This window comes from Halichoerus grypus, chromosome 1 (genome assembly GCF_964656455.1).
Source record: "Halichoerus grypus chromosome 1, mHalGry1.hap1.1, whole genome shotgun sequence".
Taxonomy (NCBI): domain Eukaryota; kingdom Metazoa; phylum Chordata; class Mammalia; order Carnivora; family Phocidae; genus Halichoerus; species Halichoerus grypus.
This window is the reverse complement of record NC_135712.1, coordinates 66,075,267-66,094,040: the sequence shown is the minus strand read 5'-3', so window position 1 is coordinate 66,094,040 and position 18,774 is coordinate 66,075,267. Positions and strand designations below refer to the sequence as shown.

At 37.9% G+C, this 18,774-nt stretch overlaps 1 protein-coding gene across 2 annotated transcripts in view; it reads right to left on the bottom strand.

Moving 5' to 3' along the window:
* Positions 1-18,774, bottom strand: part of SLC15A2 (solute carrier family 15 member 2) — a 31,817-nt gene that overhangs the window by 4,133 nt on the left and 8,910 nt on the right. The window contains exons 6-19 of one of the 2 annotated variants that reach the window (XM_036093730.2): positions 16,481-16,571; positions 16,120-16,197; positions 11,032-11,114; positions 10,497-10,583; positions 10,235-10,324; positions 10,098-10,142; positions 8,923-8,955; positions 8,119-8,207; positions 6,808-6,889; positions 6,116-6,250; positions 4,798-4,962; positions 4,539-4,630; positions 2,936-3,046; positions 2,372-2,468 (exon numbers count right to left, since the gene is read on the bottom strand). In XM_036093730.2, the coding sequence (XP_035949623.1) occupies positions 2,372-2,468; positions 2,936-3,046; positions 4,539-4,630; positions 4,798-4,962; positions 6,116-6,250; positions 6,808-6,889; positions 8,119-8,207; positions 8,923-8,955; positions 10,098-10,142; positions 10,235-10,324; positions 10,497-10,583; positions 11,032-11,114; positions 16,120-16,197; positions 16,481-16,571 (1,278 nt within the window). The remainder of the gene's footprint in view (positions 1-2,371; positions 2,469-2,935; positions 3,047-4,538; positions 4,631-4,797; positions 4,963-6,115; positions 6,251-6,807; positions 6,890-8,118; positions 8,208-8,922; positions 8,956-10,097; positions 10,143-10,234; positions 10,325-10,496; positions 10,584-11,031; positions 11,115-16,119; positions 16,198-16,480; positions 16,572-18,774) is intronic. The other variant, XM_036093731.2, reaches the window with a different exon arrangement.

The window sequence follows — 18,774 nt, the reverse complement described above, 5'->3', positions numbered from 1 at the left end:
ATACAATATGTTAATTAATTGAATTTAAATAAAATAAGAAAAAATAAATGACATATATGAAAAACCCACAGTTAACATACTTAATGATAAAAGACTAATTACTTCTTCCTCCCCCCCCCCCCCCAGGAGAATGTCTGCTCTCACTACTTCTATTCAACATTGTATTGGAGGTTCAAGTCCCGGCAAGTAGTCAAGAAAAAGAGATAAAATGCATCCATATTGAAAAGGAAGAAGTAAAGCTATCTCTATATAGATGACATGGTCTTGTATGTAGAAAGTCCTAAGGGATCCACTAAAAAAACTATTAGAACTAATAAATGAATTCAGTAAGATTACAGGATACAAGATCAACATACAAAATCAATTGGTTTTTCTACACACTTGCAATGAACAATCTGAAATTGAAATTAGAAAAATGATTCCATTAACAGCAGCATCATGGGACACCTGGGTGGCTCAGTTGGTTAAGTGTCCAACTCTCGATTTCGGCTCAGGTCATGATCTCAGGGTTGTAAGATCCAGCCCCATGTCCAGCTCTGCACTGGGCTGGGCATGGAGCCTGTTTAAGATTCTTTCTCTCTCTCTCTCCCCCCGCCCCCCTGCCCCTCCCCATGCTCTCTCTCTCTCCCTCTCTAAAACAAAAACAACCAAAAAACCCCAATAGTATCATAAAAAATAAAATGCTTACAAACAAATTTAAACAAATTTAAATGTAAAACCTATACTCTAATAACTACATTGTTGAAAAAAATTTGATGTTAAAAAAACCTAAATAAATGGAAAGAGATCTCATGTTCATTGATCAGAAGACTTAATATTGTTAAGATAGCAATATTCCTCAAAATCACCTACAGATTAAATGCAATCCCTATCAAAACCCAGCTGGCTTCTGATTCTAAGCTGATCCAAAAATTTATATGGAAATCCCTGGGGCCCAGAGTAGCCAAACCAATCTTGAAAATGAAGAATAAAGTTGAAGGACCTATACTTCCTGATTTTGAAATTTTCTACAAAGTAACAACAATCAAGACAGTGTGGTACTGGCACAAGAACAGACATATAGATCAATGGAATAGAACTGAGAATCTAGAATTAAACCCTCACATGGTCAACGGATTTTTTACAAGAGTACCAAGGCCATTTAATGGGAGAAGAACAGTCTTTTCAACAAACTGTGCTGGGACAACTGAATATTCACATATAAAAGAATAAAGTTAACCCCCTAATTCACATCATATGCAAAAATTAACTCAAAATGGATTAAAGACCTAAATATAAGAGCTAAAACTATAAAGCTCTTAGAAGAAAACATAGGCACAAAACCTCATCACTTTGGATTAGGCAATGGTTTCTTAGATATGACATCAAAAGCACAACCAACCAAAGAAAAATAGATAAATCGAACATCATAAAAATTAAAAACGTTAGTGCTTCAATGGACAACATCAAGAAAGTTAAAAAAATAACCTATTGAACAGGGAAATATTTTTAAATCATATATTTGATAACAGACATATCTAAAATAAATAAAGAATGCTTACAACTCAATAATAAAGAACCCAATTAGAAATTTAGCAAAGGATCTGAATAGACATTTGTCCAAAGCAGGTATGCAAACGGCCAATAAGCACATGAAAAGATGCTCAACATCAGTAGCCATTATGAAAATACATATCAAAACTACAATGAACTACAATTTCACACCTACTAGGATAGCTATAAAAAAACAAAAACAAAACAGAAAAACAAGTATTGGTGAAGATGTGAAAAAATTGCAACCCTCATACACTATTGGTGGGAATGTAAGATGGAATTCTCCTAGTGGTTCCTCAAATGTTTAAACATAGAACTACCATGTGACCCAGCAATTCCACTCCTAGATATATACCCAAGAGAGGTGAAAATATATGGCCACACAAAAAGTTGTACATGATGTTCATAACAACATTATTTATAATAGTGAAAAGGTAAAAACAACCCAAATGTCCATTAACTGATGAATTGACGAATAAAATGTGTTACATCTATACAATAGAATATTATTTGGTAGTAACAAGAAATGAAGCACTGATACATGCCTCAACATGAATGAACCTTGAAAAATATGCCAAATGAAAGAATCCAGACATAAAGGGCCACATATTATATCATTCTATATTTCTATTATATGCCTGCTGCCAATGTTATCTCTTTTAACATACCTTCTAGAGACCTTAGTAGGCTTTCTAAAGTCATGATAGAACCTATCACTTTACACTAGAAATAAGTATGTGATCGCAGGATAAATTCAGATCCAGATATAGATATATAGATATAAATATAGATACAGTTATATGGAAGGAGAGAGTAGGGGTGGCCATGAGCTACTTACATTAATAATAACAAACAGATAAGCTGTACGAGGGTCTAGCAGACCTATATTCAGTGAAAAGTCCTTATCTTCTGTTCTACAATGTACCGCAGGGTATCTGGAACAGGACAATTTTGGTTAGAATAAACACCACAGCCTAGAAAAGCACTCCCATCTCCAGGGGAAAGACTGATCTCATCTCTCTACTCAGGGTGAGTCAAGCAGAAAAGCCACCATTTCTCTTTGAAGAGAAGTCTCTAGGAGTGAATTATTTTTATGCCAGGTTTTTCTGTCACTGATCTGAGCGCTTCATTGCCTATCAGGTATTTTTTTAAATCTTATACCAAAATATAGAAGGCACAAACCATCTTCTTTTGTGGATCTCAGGCCCTAAGTCTTTTCATTTAATTCTTATGAATTTTTCTCCTCCAAGTCTTCTGAATTAGTGGAACAGTGTAAAAGAGTGAACCTGAGTATACTCAAAATTAGCTGAGATATACCTAATCCCCTCACCTATATGCAAAGAAAACATTTAAAAAGCAGTTGTTGATAAAAGTAAAGTGTCCACAAGGGTAATGCTCTTACTCTCCACTATGTACAGTTGTGTAAGCAGACACACCATAGTCTTCACCAACACGGAGGGAGATATCGGTACCCAGGGAGATGTTGACTTCTTTATGTAAAGTATTAACAAACCTAAGGGTAGAGACATTGTTACACATCAGACAAACCTTCACAAACAGGGACACCTGTTTACCACTACATCCCCAGTGCCTAGAACAGTTTTTGGCACACAAAAGTCCATGTTATATATTGTTAAGTGGATGAATAAATTAACTCACATGTAAGAAATAATCAGTAGTCTTAGTTATCCTTAACTTTATCTTTCCTGAGGCTTTAGTTTTCCATCTGCCACACCCTCATGTCATCTCTAGCCAGGATGGACACTATCATGATCACCCATGGCAGTCTGAGTCTCCTCACTAATCCAGCTTAGGTGCATCCAATTTCTTTCCCTTTTATAATGGTGGGATTCATCAGTTGAGACTTCACTAAGAAAAATAATTATGTATATGTATAAATATATATACTAGAATTTATATAAACTGATACTGTATCCTTTTATAAAAAGTCTGATTTGACTTATACAAAACTCAGACTCCCAGCCCATAGTAGGTTGAGTTATAATTTTGGAATCTGCAGACAATCCTGGACACTTCCAGAATGATCTTTTAAAGTGTCCTGAACCTGGATTCCTAAACTGTTTCCTCAGTATGGGTTTTGGTATTTTGATAGCTTTTGTACTAATCTCTGGCCCACAAGATAAGAAGGGCAGTTTCCTCTAGAACCCCTAATGTTGATTCCTGCACTTTAGATAATCCTGCACTGATCTAGAGATTTCCTTTTACCCCTTCTGGGAGCTCCTGTGGTTCTTCTGGCTCTCTCCCCCAGGGAAGTCCTATCCTCACTATTGTCTTACTTATTTTGAACTGTTTACTTTTTCTAAAGCATATTCAAAAGCAAATTATTATGACTGTTCCACCCTTCAGCAAAGTTCAGACATTTCATTAGAAGTTCTCCTCTAAAGTGCTGGTCTCAACAGCAACCACCTAATCTTGATGGCCATAGGCACGAGCACCTCTCTATTTCATGCCTGATTTTCTGCTACAGAGAGCAGGTGACCTCTTGGGGGCTCCATCTCTGTAACTTTCTTTAGCCGTCTGACATGACTTTCAGCCTTATCTGGATTCAAAACCAAGTTTTTGACTCCAAAGGTGTTACCTTTACTACACCATGGTGTCTCTACAGGTTTATCGTAAAACTATACTTTAAAAACACAGTAACAATAAGAGATATTCAACTACCAACCATGAAGGGAGGATTATCTGCTCACTTCTAAATTTTTCTCTAGTGGTCACAGAGATGGAAGTACTCAATTATTCTCCTGAGAGCAAAATAAGTGGATAAAATTCAACAGAAAGGGATGTGTGCATCAGAGCACAGGGAGCGTATACACATACAGGGGCATCTTTTTAATACACATGGGAAAGCAAGCCTATATGCCCTTAATTTTTCTGGAAAATGCCTCTGACACCAATGCCCTTGATATTATAGAAGAGAGAATCCATGTATAAGACAAGTAGAATGTGAGGCTGCTTTATCTGAAGCGTCACAGATCAGAAGAGACCAAGATTCAAAACAGAATGGCCTTGGGTCTCCTTGACAACCAAACCTTACGGCTGTCATCCCATTGGTTGTTTTGTTTTCTTCATCCTTCACCTATAATGGAGGAAAGTAAAAATCAGTTACAGCTGACAAGAAGGAACTGATAATCAGAAAATCTGATAATCAGAAAATCTGATCATCAGGCATATCTTCGGTAAGGTATTGATGAGCTGGTCAAACTCAGATAACAATTTGGACCCTAAGGCTACTCCTCAACTTACCATCATGCTGGAAATGTTTTTTCCATCTTCTAGAATGATCAGACTGTACCAGTTCTTCTCCTCCATAGAATGCTTAGTATAGACAGACAGATTGTGATATTTTAGGTAGAAGTGGAAATCCTGGCTTTTTGTCTTTAGGTGGAGCTGGGCATAGCGTGGCATCTTCTGTAGAATGAAGAAACTGTCACATCACATTCTACCCTATCATAGGCATCACTGTCTCATAGAATCCCAGGGTGGGTGAGCTCATCAGATACTTTCAACTTTGCCCTTTAACCTAGCAATTCTGTTTTTAGGAATACACCATACAAGAGTAATTAGAGGCATGCATAAGGATTTACGAGTAAGGATGTTCTTTATAGCATTATGTATATTAATAATAAAAACTTAAATACCTATAAGGAAATGCTTCAATAAACTATGATATATCCATAAAATGGAATATCATATGTCCATTAAAATCATGTTCTCAAATTATCTAAGGACACAGAAGGATGCTTAATGACATGATTAATGTTAAGAAAAAAAAGTTCAATACCGCATATAGAGTTTGACTACTTTTTAGAAATTAGTTTATTTGTGTATATCAATATGCTGACTGATCATCTCTGGGTGATGGAATTATAGGTGGTTTTTATGTCTTTCCATACACTCTCCAATTTTCAACAATAGATGTACATTACTTTTATTGTTAAAAATAATATTTTAAAATAAATATTTCAGGGGCACCCGGGTGGTGCAATTGGTTAAGCATCTGACTCTTGGTTTCAGCTCAGGTTGTGATCTCAGAGTTGTGAGATCGAGCCCCGCATCAGGGTCTGCACTCGGCATGGAGTCTGCTTGAGATTCTCTCTCCCTCTCCTTCCGCCCCTCCCGCTCATGCTCTCTCTCTCTCAAATAAATAAATAAATCTTTAAAAAATACAAATATTTCAGAATATGTAAATAATAGTAGTGAAAATATGCAAGCCAAATCCTTCCAGAGGATGTGATATTAGGGGGCAGTTTGAAATAACAATACAAATTACAACCTACTGAGACCTTACAATGTCCCTGACACTATGCTAAGTGCTTTACATATAATACTTATCCTTACAACAGCTCATGGCATAAAAATTATTGCCATTTTACAGTTGCTGAAACTGAGGTTGAGAGATAAAATAACTTGTTCAGGGTCTTATAGCTAGGGAATGGCAGAACCAGGAATTGGACTGGGGACACTTTGACTCTACAAGTGCGTGCTTCTAACCACTATATTATGCTGTCACCTTGTCGCATAATCTGAATGTGTTTCTAAATTATTCAAGTCCATATCTCACCTGAAAGGATCTGATAGACTCTTCCAACAGAGTATTGTTTTCATCTCCCAGTACTGTCACCTTCACCTCATCATCTGCCAGATTCAAGGCTTTCAGGAAAATCTCTTGGGGACCGGGCTGCAGTGAGGTCATTCTCTTAGGACAGAGAACACATGTCAGAATTACCAACAAACCTTCCGATACAGTGAGAACACATATCTCAGTCCTACCTCTGACATCCTAGTCCATCTAGTCAGGAGGACACAGTTTTCTCCCTCTCAAGGGCATTTGGCTTAGAAAACTCTGAAGGCAGTTTGCAGAGGGAAACACCAGCTCAGTGCAGCAAGCACTGATGCTACATGACAAAACTCCATGCTTTTTGACTCAGTTGTGATCTCATACGTCATTCCCCAATGGCTATTCGATCTGCCAAATATTCAAAAGCCTGTCCTCCCAAAGAGACGACGAGATAGCTTAGATATTAGTGTTTGGGAATTCCTTGACAATACACTCTGAATCACTTAGGTGGGAGGTGGGCCTCATTTTGCATTGCTGTTCTACCCCGTATCTACTCATTTACCACAGATAGTTATGATGCATCTTCCTTAAAACAGGTTCTGTGCTAGATCCCAGGCAATCAGGATTGAACAAAGCAGAAGAGTGAACAAAGATATGGTCTTGCCCTCATGGATCTTAAGATTTATTGAACTCACATTAATTTTTATCTCTACAGCTGCAGCAACTGCAAATGCCAGGCTTGCTAGGATCATACCAACAGCCATTTTCCTAAGCGATCTGCAGAGGAAAGGGAGAGACAATTATATGGAAACTTTAGACTGTAAAGGCTAAAATTGAAACCCTCTAAGCCTACCATTAAAGACCTTTCCTGATTTGATCCCAGCTACTTCTCCCCTTCACACAGCTTTCTTCCTCTACTCATCACACTGAACAGTTCTCTGTTAATTCACCACATTTTCCCACCTCAACTTCTGTTTTTGATGGTCTTTCTATCCATTACATCATCATACCAAAAAATAATAGTAATGCAGCCAGATTTATTGGACATTTACCATATGCCATGCACTATACATTATTATCCCATTTTCTTCTCCTCCATAAGTCTTTCTTGACTCTGGCAGCAAGGACTCTCTTCTTTCTCTATAATTCCCTGGCACTTTGCTTCCCTTCTTGCTGCACTTAACATATTTCACGGTGGGTAATAATTATCCTTGCATGTGTTCTACCTCCCTTACTAAACAGTGAACTCTTTCAGCACTCATTTGTGCTGTTATATTTGCATGGCATTGCTGCTGAACTCAGTAATATCTGCTCAGCTAATGAGTAAATGACAAAAGGCCATTTGAATATCGTAATGTGGCCATCAAAAAGAAATTGCTATTAAATCAGGAATAGAGGAGACTTGAAACCCTCCTCTGTCAAATTTACAAAGAATAACGCTTCTTTTTCTTTAAGTTTTTATTTATATTCCAGTTAATTAACATAGTGTAATATTAGCTTCAGGTGTACAATATAGTGAGTCAACAGTTCCATACAACACCTGGTGCTTCTATTTAGAATGGGAGAAAAACAGTAATTAGGGACAACCTATTTCTGCTCTTACCAGGTCCCCACTTTGTTGCATATGGACAATAAAAGATTTAAAGGGATTAACTGTCATCATAGGATTTAGACTTTGAAGAGGCAACATTCAGGAACAAAGCAACAAGTTGACTTAGGAGCCTATTCTCACATACTTTTGACTTTCCGTGAAACTTAGATCTACCCCTTCAACATCACACAGTTAAGTCTGCAGGAACGGCTTGGACTCTCTATAATGAGAATTAGTTAGATCTAATTCCCATCCTCCAGTACCAATAGGCATTTAGTTTATCTTGGATACACAGAAGCAGAAAAATGATGCGCCAAAACAAATAATACAACGTAGAAAGTGCTGACATTGAATCTTTATCAAGCTGAGCAAAAATTAAGTCAGTCTGAGCAACAAAGGCATAGTGAGCACTTACGAGAAGTTAATTCCACATTTGGAAACCAGACGATAAATGACAAGATCAAACAATGGGATGAAGATAAGAACCAGAAGGGGATTTAGTACCTGTAATACCATGGTAAAAAGGATTAGTTACAAAGTGTTCTTCTATCTTTAGTGTAAGCATGTGCTCTCATTTGCTTGTGTGCACTCTAACAGTCAAACATACTTTCATCATACTAAGTACAGAATGATTCCACATCTCTCAGTCCCTTTACACCCAGGACTCTAATTTCCCCTGCATAGCACCTCAGCTTCTAAATATCCTACAGAATCAGTTTCATTCTGAACCCATTTTTCTGTCAATCAGTTAGGAGTTCTTCCCCCTCATTTTCACTTATCTTCTCCTGTTCCACAGCCAAAGGGAAAATGTCATGCAGAAAAGGAGAGAAGGAAGAATTGGGGATTAAACAAGGGTTAAAAAAAGAACTGGGAGTCACCAATAAACTGAGATTCTGACTTCGTTACTCACACAACAAAGCCTTACACTTTCTTGGACAATATTTCCAAGATACTACCTTAACATGGAAAAAAAATCCAATGCTTATACTTTTCCTGTGAGCTCAAAATTCACCCTCCTTGGAGTTGGGCAGGAGCTGCTTATTTAAAAGTGGGTGTGAAAGAGAAGTGTGGGGCTCAAGGAGAATATTTTCATCCCTATCTTTAACCCTCAGCATACAAGGAAACAAATGTCCAATTATGGTTGGTAATCCTAATATTTCAGATAGAAGTATAGATGAGGAAAGCCATAAATCCCCATGAGTATAGAGAAATCTCCTACCTGCATCTGGTCGGGCTGAAGCACAAAAAAACCCTGAAACATTATAACAAATTACATTTATACAGTGGCTAAAGACAAGCTTAGATCAAAAATACTGCTAATTTCCGTGATGAGTGTGGAGCCTGCTTGAGATTCTCTCTCTCCTTCTCCCTCTGCCCCTCCCCACCGCTTGTGCTCTCTCTTTTTAAAAAAAAAAAAAAAAATTGCTAATTAGCAGGTGAGACACAAAAGATAAAATCCACAAGGTCTTTGGTTCAGGGCCACATTGTGCTTTTAAGGGTATTTGGGGAAACAGACTGGGAATGGCTTCAGGCTATGTTTGCTGAAGGCAGGTAGGCCTAAGGGAGAATATTTTTTTTCTTGCAAGAGAATAGGGTCAGTGTGTTTTTGTTAATTTCAGTCACTGCAGTTGTAGGTGGTAATGTGTAACACAAGACATCATGGTTAGGGTGAAGACTTCCACTAACACATAGTGTTTCCAGAGTTGTTCTCCCCAGAGGGTCAACAAGAGAACAACCATAGTAAATCCTGGGCAATAAGAGAAAGGGGAAAAGTAAACTTATATTTGACAGCCTCCAAATGGACTGGTTAATGAAATCCTGGCATCATTCCACCCTGCCTTCTTCACCACTGAGATAGTAGAAAAACAATACAATAATCTAAGTAGAACAATTGAGAGCAGAGATGAAACTTTGCGTTTGCCAAAGAATGGAGATTAGAAAAACAGAAAATAATGTTTGCAACTTTCCCGTTCCTTATCCATGCACAAAATATTGCACTTCGAGGTCCTCCACATTCTCCCTGCCTGGAGACGGAGCTACATGTGTAGTAGTAGCAGCAGTCCATCCTGAGCCCTGTACCCCAGAAAGGCTGAGGGGAGCAAACAATCTCTATCCCACGTCTGGATCACTTCATTTACTATCTTCTCAATACTTCCCTGTACACACTGAAACCTTTCCATCCTGATATTTCTGATTTCTAAAGATAAGATTCTGTTTTTTATTTCTAGAGTAGCTTTTTAAAATTTTGCCTACTCAGTACCTTCATGTTAAAGACACCTCTCTTCTGATCTTAAGTCAGTTTTCAGGCAAAAAACACAAATCGTTTTTCCTTAAAAAAGGAAATTTATTTATTATGAATAAAAGAATAGATTTCTCTGGAAAATCTTTTCTCACCAAATTCCCATTCATCCTGGTGGCTTGCAAAGTCCATCGTGAGCCCTACGGCAGACAGACGCGATTATGAGAAATCTCTTTCCTGTGAGAGGAAAGGGGTTGGAAGAAGGGGTAGCCTTCAAAAGAACTGTTCTTACCTGCTGATCCAAAAGAGCCCAGAACATGGGCAATGGGATATAAAGGAATAGTACCCTGGTCAGTGCCTTCACATCCATAATGAGCTGCTTCTGCAAGAAAGGGGAAGAAGGAACAGGCTGAATTGCTTAAACTTGGTTTTCTTGCTTAGAGCAGAAATGTGCCAGAACAGTAAGAGAAGAGTCAAATGCAGCAAGAGGGAATCAGTTTGGACTTAGGAAAATTTCCATGGAGGTGTAAGATATTTCTGTAGTTCCAACTTACAGGGTATTTCTCAGCTGCCCAATCCAGCCAGTGTTGTCGCTTTGGAATGTCCCCAGAGCGGTTGTTGAAACGGTTGGAAATAGCAAACTAGGGCAGAGCATAGATACCAGAGGAGAGACAAAAAGAAACCATTCTAATTCATTATCCCTTCCCTCAGACACACATACTTTGACTTACTCCAACCCTTTGATTTCATCAGACATTGAATTTCAGAATATTTCAGATATAATTTTATCTATCCCTACATCCTGTTGGCAACATATATAACATATACACATTTCAGAAGATTTCTGCCAATTTAAAAAAATGGTTACATTATTATTATTATTATTATTATTATTATTATTATTATTATTTTACTTAATGGTTGAGTAGAGGCACAGAGGAAGATGGATTAATCTCAGTTTGCCAAAAGGTACAGAGGTAGAACAGCGGTCATTGGAAAAAATGAATACCCATGTTTGAAGGCCTTTAAGCTCAGCATAGCATCTCTTTCCCATTGATTGAAAAAGGCAGGTAAATAATTCAGACTTACCCAGATACATTTGGCAACTTGAGTCACTATGTTTCCTTCAGGAGGTGGTTTTCTGTATATTTTGCTTCCCATTGCAAACACAACTGCAGGTGATACAAAAACAAGGTTCTTAGCTTCTCCTTTAGCACATTCAGTATGTCAGTGCTAAGGACAGGCTGCTGAAGTGTAGGAGTGACTGGCAAATCTTTTAAAGGGAGGGGACTGATTTAAGCTTCCTGACTTTTGGAATTATACAAATTATGGGAGCCAAGAGAAGAATAAAATGGTCAGTTGTTAGGGAAGTAATCCGTTGAGACTTTCCTCTATCACAGAAATGGAACTCTCTTCTTTCCCCACGTTTACATTTGATATTTTACCAACTTTTCATTGAGACTTTCTTCAATGTAGTTCCCATCTGCCTTTCTTTTGCTTTACTATTACTATAATTCGTGTTTAGGACCTCATGACCTCTGCCCTGGATTATTAAAATGTCTAGCAACTAGTTTCTCAATCCCTGTTATCTTCCTTCTCTTATCCGATGCCAAATTAAAACCTTCCTTCCAGGACCTACCTAAAAAGCCCAAACTCCTGGCATGAAAGGCCTTCCCAAATTCATATTATCCTGATGATTATTATTATCATTAACCATCTTTGAAGGTTTATTATTATATGTAAAGTGTTAAGCATTTTATATACATTAACTGATTTCACCTGAAAAAATATGTACTACTCTCTGCATTTTATTGAGGACATTGAAGATAAAAGAAATTAAGCAATTTGTGCAGATTACACAGCTAAAAAATGCCAGAAATTGCATTTTTGACCTGAGGTCTGTCTGACTCAAAAATCTATGCTCTTAACCACCATAAAGCATCTCATTCACTCATTCTTGCATTAAACACTGTGCTAAACACTACCAGGACTAATGATAAAAAAAGATGTGGCCCTGTGGAGCTCACCTCAATCTACTGCTTCCCACTTTATGTTTCATTATTTTCCATTAGGTATTCTACATTCTAACCACTATTCATCATTCCTACAAGAAATTCTATTCTGTACCATTATTGTACTTGAGTTCATTCTCTTTTCCTTACCTCATATTCTTTAACCACACCTCCACAGCTAATTATAAGTGAATTTTATTTTCTAATTTTTCTATTTTCCAAATTACCAGCATTAGACGATATTATTTTTAGAATTTTCTGAAATTGATTGAATTGAAATTCAATTCTGAATTGAAATTATGAAATAATAAATATTATTGTTTTTAAGTTTATTAACTAAAATCAGCAGGAAGACTATCTTGGTACAATCCCGGATGTACTTCCCTCCTTAATGGATTTCCCAACTCCAGCAAGCTGTCCCTCTAGTAGGTCTTCTACCAAAGATGTCTTTGTCAGTGACCAGTAGGACTTTTCAGTACCTTTACACACCAGAATGCCTGAATCTCCTTACTTTTCCTTACCTTAACTTTCTAAATTCTCTAGTCCTCTCATACTCACTTTACCGCTATTTCTTTATTCATCCTCTCAGTTTCTCCAAAGCTTCTCCAAATAGCACCCTTTACCTACCACAGCCTTCTTATTGTTGACAGAAAAAAATAGTTAAGAGAAAGGGTGCTAATCCTGGGAGACAAGTGGGCAGATAAAAAGGTATCTAGACAAGAGGAAGATTTTGGAGGGGAAATAGATTGCTCCTGAAATTAAGAATGATCTGGAAATCTCAATAGTGGAGGGGACAGTGGAAGTGATAAAAGGAAGGCCAGGTGATAAACTGGATAAGATCACACTTAAATGTCAAAGGCCACTTAACTAAAGAAGAGGAGTGGGAACCTTAAGTTTCCCCACTAGTTCTTCCTTGCTGTAGAGGATATTGCCCCCTACTTCACAAAGAAAACAGAAGCCCTCGAGTGGAAATTGTCTCAACTTCCTGCCACCAAATCTATTAACTCCTGTATCCACACCTATCCTCTTCTCCCTCCAGTTAGTTGAAGGTAATGTTCCTCCTCTGTACAAAGGTAATTCTGCCATGTGCATTTTCATACTGATTATACTGTCTTTTTCTTGCACCATCAACCTCTTTCTCTACTGGAGTCTTCCTAATAATATTCAAGCATGCCTACCATCCTCTCTTGACTCCATGTCACATTCAGCTATACACATCATTTTCCCTTTCTTACCTCTTATTCACTTCCTACTCTATTCTAATCAGTCTTGAATCTTCACCAATCTACCATAACTGACATTCACCACATCAGTGACTTTCTTGTTGCTCTATTCAATGGACATTTTTCTCCCTGATCTCACTTTCCTACTCAGTAACATTTGTTACTCTGAACAATTCCCTTAGAACTCCTACCAATTTGGCCATTCCTTCTTAGTCTCATTTGTGGGCTTCTCCTCTTCGCCTATCTTTTCTTTTTAGTAGGCTCCATGTCCAGCGTGGAACCCAACATGGGGCTTGAACTTACGACCCTGAGATCAAAACCTGAGCTAAGATCAAAAGTCGGATGCTTAACTGACTGAGCCACCCAGGTCCCCCCCTCTTTACCTATCTTTTTAATGCTGGTATTCCTCAGGGTCCTATTCTAGCCCTCTTTTTACTTTACTCTTAATTATCTCTTAGTTATTTCATCTATTTTCATGGCTTAATTGCTATCCATACACTAATAGCTCCAGATCTTTATCTACAGCCCAAACATTTCTTCTGAGCTCGAAACCTGTATTTCCAGATAAATGTTCGATAAATGTTTCAAGGACATCTAATATGTAACATGTCCCAAACTAAATTCATTAGGATGATGATCCCACTATCTACCTAGTTGCTCAAGTCAGAACCCTACATTCAATGTTGACTTATTTTCTCCATCACTGCACATATCCAATCACATATCAAGTTTTGTCAATTCTACCAGGGCTGAGACTAGTCTGAGCTGAGTGAGGCACTCACCCTGAGCACAAAAATTTTAAAGAATGCCAAAAATTCAGTAATCAAGATAAATAATATCCTTGCCTCACCCTTAATCCATTCTTTCTCTACGTTATAGTCAGAGACACCAATGAAAAATAAAAATCTAACAATCACTCCTATTCAGAATCCTTTTGTAGCTCCCTACTCCAGATAAAGTTCTAATTCCTTAATGACTTAAAAGGTCCTTCATTACGTGATTTCTGTCAGTTTCTCCTCTTTATCTTTCTCCTTTATACCTGGGGCAATCTGAATTCCCTTAAGGCCTTCAGATATGTCACTATTATGTCTCACTTTCTTGTCTTACAGGTATCCTGTCTTCTTAGATTAATTGCTGCTAATCCTTTAGGTCTCACCTTAGATACCACTTCTTTAGGCAAACCTTTTCTGATCTTCGTGTTTTAGTCAGACATCCCCTCTGTGTGCTCCCATAGCTTTCTCTGTACTTCCCCAGTTGTGACACTGATCATACTATATTACAAATTCTTTTTTACTGTGTCTGTAGCCTTTTTCCTGCTGGACTATGTAAGTTTTTGAAAGCATAAACTCTGTGGCTCTCTAATTCACCAGTGTGACCCCAATAGCTAGCATAGGATTTGACACATGAAAGTTCATTAAATAAATGTGTGTTGAATCAATGAATGAAAAATATAGATGAAATTAAATTAAATTATTGTGAAAGGCCAGAGAATTGTTATTTATTGGTATACAGAAAACCGAAGCTGCTGACTAATAATGGCAACTAACACTTATTTAACATTTCATAGTTTATAAAACATTTCACTTATAGCACCTCTTTTGATCTTCATAATTGCTACAATATGTTAATATTATTGTGCCATGATCCAGAGGAGACACGGCACTAATAAGTAGAAAACCAGGACAATATTTGGGAAAATGTTTGGCTTCAATGGAAGAAGGAAGCAGGGAATGTATTATCACAGCTTTCCTGGAATAACACATAAACTAACTTGGAATTGGAATTAGAATCTGACCGTTACTATTAACCGCCTCCTGATAGAAAATAATCAGGACTGGACTTTGAGTCTCTGGGCTCTTTCTTCCTCTACTGAGCTCTTTATGTGTTTGGACTGGATATCTTCCAGGGGGGGTGCAACCCAAAGGTTCAGAGTGAGAACAGGTTTCCAGGTCAATGATTAGGAACAATCACGTCCAAGTTTCCCCTTAGACTGTGTAAACTAAACAACGCACACACCCTCTTTCCTCTTCCTTTACTGCGTTGTCAGTGGTAAACAGAATGCACTTGATCTAAGCTACATTGGTTTCCACCTGCTTATACAACTCCCCTTATTCTCTTTGATTAAGAGAAAACTCCTTGGGAGCACTGAAGAGCAGGGCAGAAACAGCTAAACCTAGAAGCTACTTTAAAAGAATTAAGGGACACCTGGGTGGCTTAGTCAGTTAAGTGTCTGCCTTTGGCTTGGGTCATGATCCTAGGGTCCTGGGATAGAGTCCTGCATCAGGCTCCTTGCTCAGCAGGGAGCCTGCTTCTCCCTCTGCCTGCTGCTCTCCCTGCTTGTGCTCTTTCTCTCTCTCTCTCTGACAGATAAATAAATTTTTAAAAATCTTTAAAAAAAAGAATTAAAAATGTTTTCCAATTACCAGATAAATAACTCTCAGATGAAATAAGCTAGTTTGAGAGAAAGGATTAATTATCTTCCTTGCTTCCTTACATATTTTAGTGTAGAGCAGTGGATCTCAGCCTTGACTACACATTAGAATCACCTAAGTATTTAAAAAATTATAGATACCTAGGCCCCATCCTGCAGAGATACTGACTTAATTGCTCCCATATGGGGCAGAGGGATCAGTCTTTTTAAAAGCTCTCTAGGAAAGTTCTTAGTTGTGTAACCTTGGGTATGTTTTCTTTTCTCTTTTTTTTCTTTTCGCTTTTCTTTTCTCTTCTTTTCCTTCCCTTTCCTTCCTTCCTTCCTTTTTTCCTTCCTTCCTTCCTTTGGTTTCTGACTTCATTCAGTTAATTTATCTCCACTGTCTAGAGAAAATTCCTACAATAACACTTACCTAATAGGGTTAGTGTGAGGATTGAATTAAATGGCTTAGATGATGTTTCTCATCAGCAGGCATCAGTGGTTATTAATTTCCCCTGTCCAGTGCACTCACCAAGAGCTATCACCATAAGTAATCCTGGAACTCCAAAAGCCAATGCATAGCAGTCTTCCCCAAAACACTGCACATCTCCTAAAAAAAAAAAAAAAAAAAAAAAGTAACCCTGAATCTTGAGTCTTTGATGTTTGAGGCTCTATTCTGCAAGCTCAGGTTTATAAGGTCATAGACAGCCATCCTCTTTCCTCCCATCACCTAATTCATAATCCTTCTTTAGGGTCAGACAAATCAAGATTTTAAAAAATTATCTGATTTTTAAACCCTTGTAAAAAGAGAGGATGGACATCAGGAAGCCTTGAAAAGATTTTTGACTGGCCAGAGGAAAACCTTATACAAGTCCCTCAGAAAAGATCCTAACCTCTCAGCATGGGTGTGATAAATGTAGAAATCAGGCTCCCTGCATTGATGGAGAGGTAGAAGACAGAGAAGTATCTAGTCCGTTCTTCTGCCTGAAAAAAAACAAAACAAAACAAAAAACCAAACCAGGACAAATCATCAGTGCAATGGGCCTCCCAGCTCCAAATCCACCCTATGTTCAGACTAAGCTGGAGGTACATACACAGAAACAGATTCAGATATTGCCGCCATGCTATCTGAAAATCAGGTTAGATATTTTAACACATAACCCAAACATTTACCCATCTTTCAAATCCCAGTACCAGCATCTTTAACGCTCTTATACCCCTCCTAGGCAAAAATGATCATCCTATACACTATGCCACTTCTGCCCTATACATGTCTATTCTAATATTAATTTCTTTGCATTAAATGTCTCTTTCAGGAGGCTGAGAGTTCCTTTAGAGCAGAAATCATATCTTACTCATTTCTGTAATCCCTACTACCTAGCATAGCACCTGACATATATTAAAGACTCAACACATGTTTATTGACTGAATTAATTAAGTGAATGATTGAGTTAAATAATAGATATTGTGGAATGTGTGCTAGGAATAGCACTAGAACACAGGACAGTGGATTAAACTGTTGATTAAGCAAGGTAGTTCACCTAATGCTTACAGGAAGTCTACCAAAGAGTATAAAATGAAATCCGTGAGCTTAGAAGTTGTTGGTGGAAACTTGGAGGTGGGTTTGTCTTATTACTGAAATGTCTTTGTGGAGCAGTTACCAAATGAAGCAACTTTAAGATAAAGTTGCTGATGTTTTATTCATTATGTCTCATTCCTGCACCACAGGTCTTTTCCTGACACAATAGAATAATCTGTCCTTCCTTATTTACTATTCACAGTGTGTTTGCTTCCTCCTCTGGTCCCCTTTTCAACCTATTCCACTCACCTATTTGTACAGTTCATTGTGCATAGAATCCCAAAGGCTGCCAAAGGTCGGTATTTCTCCAAAGTCAGCAAGCAATTATGATCTATGGTACCCCAGACAGATAAAGAATATAAAATAATAATTCAGATGGTCTGAAGGGTAGGAGAAACACAAGAAGCAGGACACAGAGAAAGAACAGAGAGAGAAAAACCAGAAACATGAGAAATAGCTACAGATTAGGGAATAACACATGAAGACAGGCAAAAAAGAAAACTGAGAGCAAAAGAGAGGAAACCAGAAATGTTGCCTACTTAAGAATAGACTCTTTCTGAATTCTTAATCTCAGGAAACAAACTGAGGGTTGCTGGAGTGGTGGGGGGTGGGAGCGATGGGGTGGCTGGGTGATAGACATTGGGGAGGGTATGTGCTATGGTGAGCGCTGTGAATTGTGTAAGACTGATGAATCACAGACCTGTACCCCTGAAACAAATAATACATTATATGTTTAAAAAAAAAAAAGAAGATAGCAGGAAGGGAAAAATTAGGGGGGGAAATTGGAGGGGGAGACGAACCATGAGAGACTATGGACTCTGAGAAACAAACTGAGGGTTCTAGAGGGGAGGGGGTGGGGGGATGGGTTAGCCTGGTGATGGGTATTAAGGAGGGCACGTACTGCATGGAGCACTGGGTGTTATACGCAAACAATGAATCATGGAACACTACATCAAAAACTAATGATGTAATGTATGGTGATAAACATAACATAATAAAAAAAATAAGAATAGACTCTTTTCCTTGCCTACGTGTCACAGTTTCCTCATACAGGCCCATTTTTAGCTTATTCATACTGGGTCCTCCCTCCCCCATTAATAGTGGAAAGTATTTAGGAAAGAGGGAATGATCATCCAGACAAGTTCATCTATAAAATCTCATTCTGTTTTATTCTGAACAATCATTTTCCCTTTCACAGGATCTCAGCCAGAGATGCTTAAATCATCTCTACACTGCTCATCATCTCCCATCCCCGAAGCACCTACCAAGTTTCTTCTGAAATACCTCAAGAGAGGGTAAACTCACTACTTCAAACTCTATTTGAAGTTTTTCCTTCCATTGAGCAAAAAACTTCTTATAGCTTTCACTCCTAGTTCTGGTTTAATTACTGACATCCTTCCAATATCTATAGACAGCTATAATATTTTCTTTAATTCTTATCTTATACAGGCTGAATTCTTCAATTCCTTCAACCTTTCTTCATAAGATGTGTCTTAGGCCATTCACCACGCTGGTCACTTTCTTTTGAACATCTTCCAATGTTTCCCTCTATTAATGACCAGTACCCAGCACTGAACAGAACTCCTGACCTGTGGATTACTTCAATCT